This window comes from Oncorhynchus mykiss, chromosome 8 (assembly GCF_013265735.2).
Source record: "Oncorhynchus mykiss isolate Arlee chromosome 8, USDA_OmykA_1.1, whole genome shotgun sequence".
In the NCBI taxonomy this organism is placed as follows: Eukaryota; Metazoa; Chordata; class Actinopteri; order Salmoniformes; family Salmonidae; genus Oncorhynchus; species Oncorhynchus mykiss.
The window spans coordinates 81,920,915-81,923,414 of NC_048572.1; the positions used below are offsets into that span (position 1 = coordinate 81,920,915).

General features: G+C 44.6%; 1 protein-coding gene across 4 annotated transcripts in view; it reads left to right on the plus strand.

The window, feature by feature from the left end:
- The window catches only part of LOC110511052 (cell adhesion molecule 3), a 113,673-nt gene extending 112,462 nt beyond the window's left edge, over positions 1-1,211 (plus strand). For all 4 annotated transcript variants that reach the window (XM_036986489.1, XM_036986488.1, XM_036986490.1 and 1 more), the window contains 2 exons: positions 52-177; positions 1,008-1,211. In XM_036986489.1, coding sequence (XP_036842384.1) covers positions 52-177; positions 1,008-1,126 — 245 coding nt within the window. In that variant the 3' untranslated portion in view covers positions 1,127-1,211. The remainder of the gene's footprint in view (positions 1-51; positions 178-1,007) is intronic.
- The last annotated feature ends 1,289 nt before the right edge of the window (positions 1,212-2,500 follow it).

The window sequence follows — 2,500 nt, forward strand, 5'->3', positions numbered from 1 at the left end:
TCCACCCCCCCCCCCCCGTCTCTCTCCCCTCCCTCTCTCTCTCACCTACAGACCCCACTGCCATGTCGACCTCTTCAGGAGTGGACCATGCTGTGATTGGAGGAGTGGTGGCGGTCATCGTCTTTATCCTGCTTTGTCTGCTTATCGTACTGGGCAGATACCTCATCAGACACAAAGGTGATATATCTTACACACACACACACACACACACACACACACACACACACACACACACACACACACACACACACACACACACACACACGTGACCCCTACCGTAACATCAAAATCACTTTTCTACTTTTCTTTTTGACTAACATTACCCCTCGTCACATGACACGGAGAACAAGAGGTGGAATATTAGCACAAGACATTTGGATTCCATGCTATAGTTCTTATTTCTCCTTTTCCTATCTACTCCCATTCCCAACCCAGTGTTATCATCACAAGGATCCTCCTGTATGCAATTCTTTCCTCACTCCTACATCACTTCGAATACACATTTAGCAGATGTGTTTGCGGCTGTAGCAAAGGACCTTGTGAAGATGTTGGAGGAAACAGGTACAAAAGTATCTATATCCACAGTAAAACTAGTCCTATATCGACATAACCTGAAAGGCCGCTCAGCAAGGAAGAAGCCACTGCTCCAAAACAGCCATACAAATGCCAGACTACGGTTTGCAACTGCACATGGGGACAAAGATCTTAGTTTTTGGAGAAATGTCCTCTGGTCTGATGAAACAAAAATAGAACTGTTTGGCCATAATGACCATCGTTATGTTTGGAGGAAAAAGGGGGAGGCTTGCAAGCTGAAGAACACCATCCCAATTGTGAAAAACTTAGTTTAAAAGTATTTGGCTCAGGTGTATGTAAACCTCAGACTTTAACTGTACATCAGGCAGCACTTCACTGTCTTCTCCTGTTCCACCCTCTGACCTACCGACTGTCTGTGTCTACAGGGACATATCACACACACACTCTGACCCGCTGTCTGTCTGTGTCTACAGGGACATATCTTACCCACGAGGCCAAGGGCTGCGACGACGCTCCCGATGCCGACACGGCTATCATCAATGCCGAGGGCGGCCATTCCGGAGCTGAGGACAAGAAGGAGTACTTCATCTAGGGAGGCATCGGGGAGGTGGAAGTTTAGCGCTTCCATTTGTCTTCACAAGCTTCTGTTCTTCACATCAGCCAGAGGGGGGGGGGGGGGGGGGGGGGGAGTAGAGGGCAGACAGACAGACAGACAGACAGACAGACCGACAGACCGACAGACAGACAGACAGACAGACAGACAGAGAAATGGAAGGAAATAAGAAGAAGTGAGACTGACAGGAAAAACTGAAAAGCTTGTCCTGAAAAAACAGGGAAGTGAGATTTTTGCACTTACATACATGTACCTATCCATATATGACTTCTGCATGTCCACTGACACACTGACACACATACACATCACTCGTCACCGGCACACACACAATAACACAAACAGACACATACGCACTACGCCACGTGTCGCTGACACACCCACATACACATCACTCGTCACCGGCACACACACACACATGAACAGACAAACAGACACATGTACATATAACCGGATCATGGTAAGGCATGCTCCATTTCTTGATTTAAAGCTGGAATCCTTAATTGAAACAATAACAAAGCGTCTTCCCCGCCCCTGTTTTGGTAAAAAGCTAAGGGATGGGTCTGGAGAAATGTAACCACTCTCAAATTCATAGACAAAGCTATGGATGCAAGGACTGACCATTCACGATATCAACAGTATGGTTTTAACCATGTTTTGAGGCTATACAGTGTTTGTTTACATTTCCGTTGTTTACAAACATTGGAGTAAATAAACAAGCTTATATGTTGGGTTCTGATGGGGTACGACAGTTGAACTAAACTCACGAGACACTTAGAAGTCGTTCTTCTAGACTCAATGGGTACATATCATTTAATAAGTCCAACAATGTATGTAGCAAATAAGGATTCTATCTTTAAGAGAATCATATTGTGTTTCAGTCACATTCAGTGACACAAATGCAAAATTGTAATCCACATATTTTTACTAAATTGTACTCCACATTCCAGCATGTCATGCTGAAATACAGTTTCAGATCCCAATTATATACCACTCCCTCTCATCTGCCTTTAATTGATTTCCCCTCTCTGTCATTCTCTCTGTTCTGTAATACTTCACACACTATAGACCAGAACACACTCTGTTTGGCACTGTCCTACTCATGATTCAGAAATCTGTCAATCAACAATAACTGCTGTACATATTAACCTCTCTCTCTCTCTCTCTCTGTCACACACACACACACACACACACACACACACACACACACACACACACACACACACACACACACACACACACACACAAATACAACCCCTATTCCCTATATAGTGCAAAGGTAGTGTGTGTGTGTCATATGGACCCTGCTGTAATGTAGTGCACTATGTAGGGAATAGGGTGCCATTTGTAATGAAG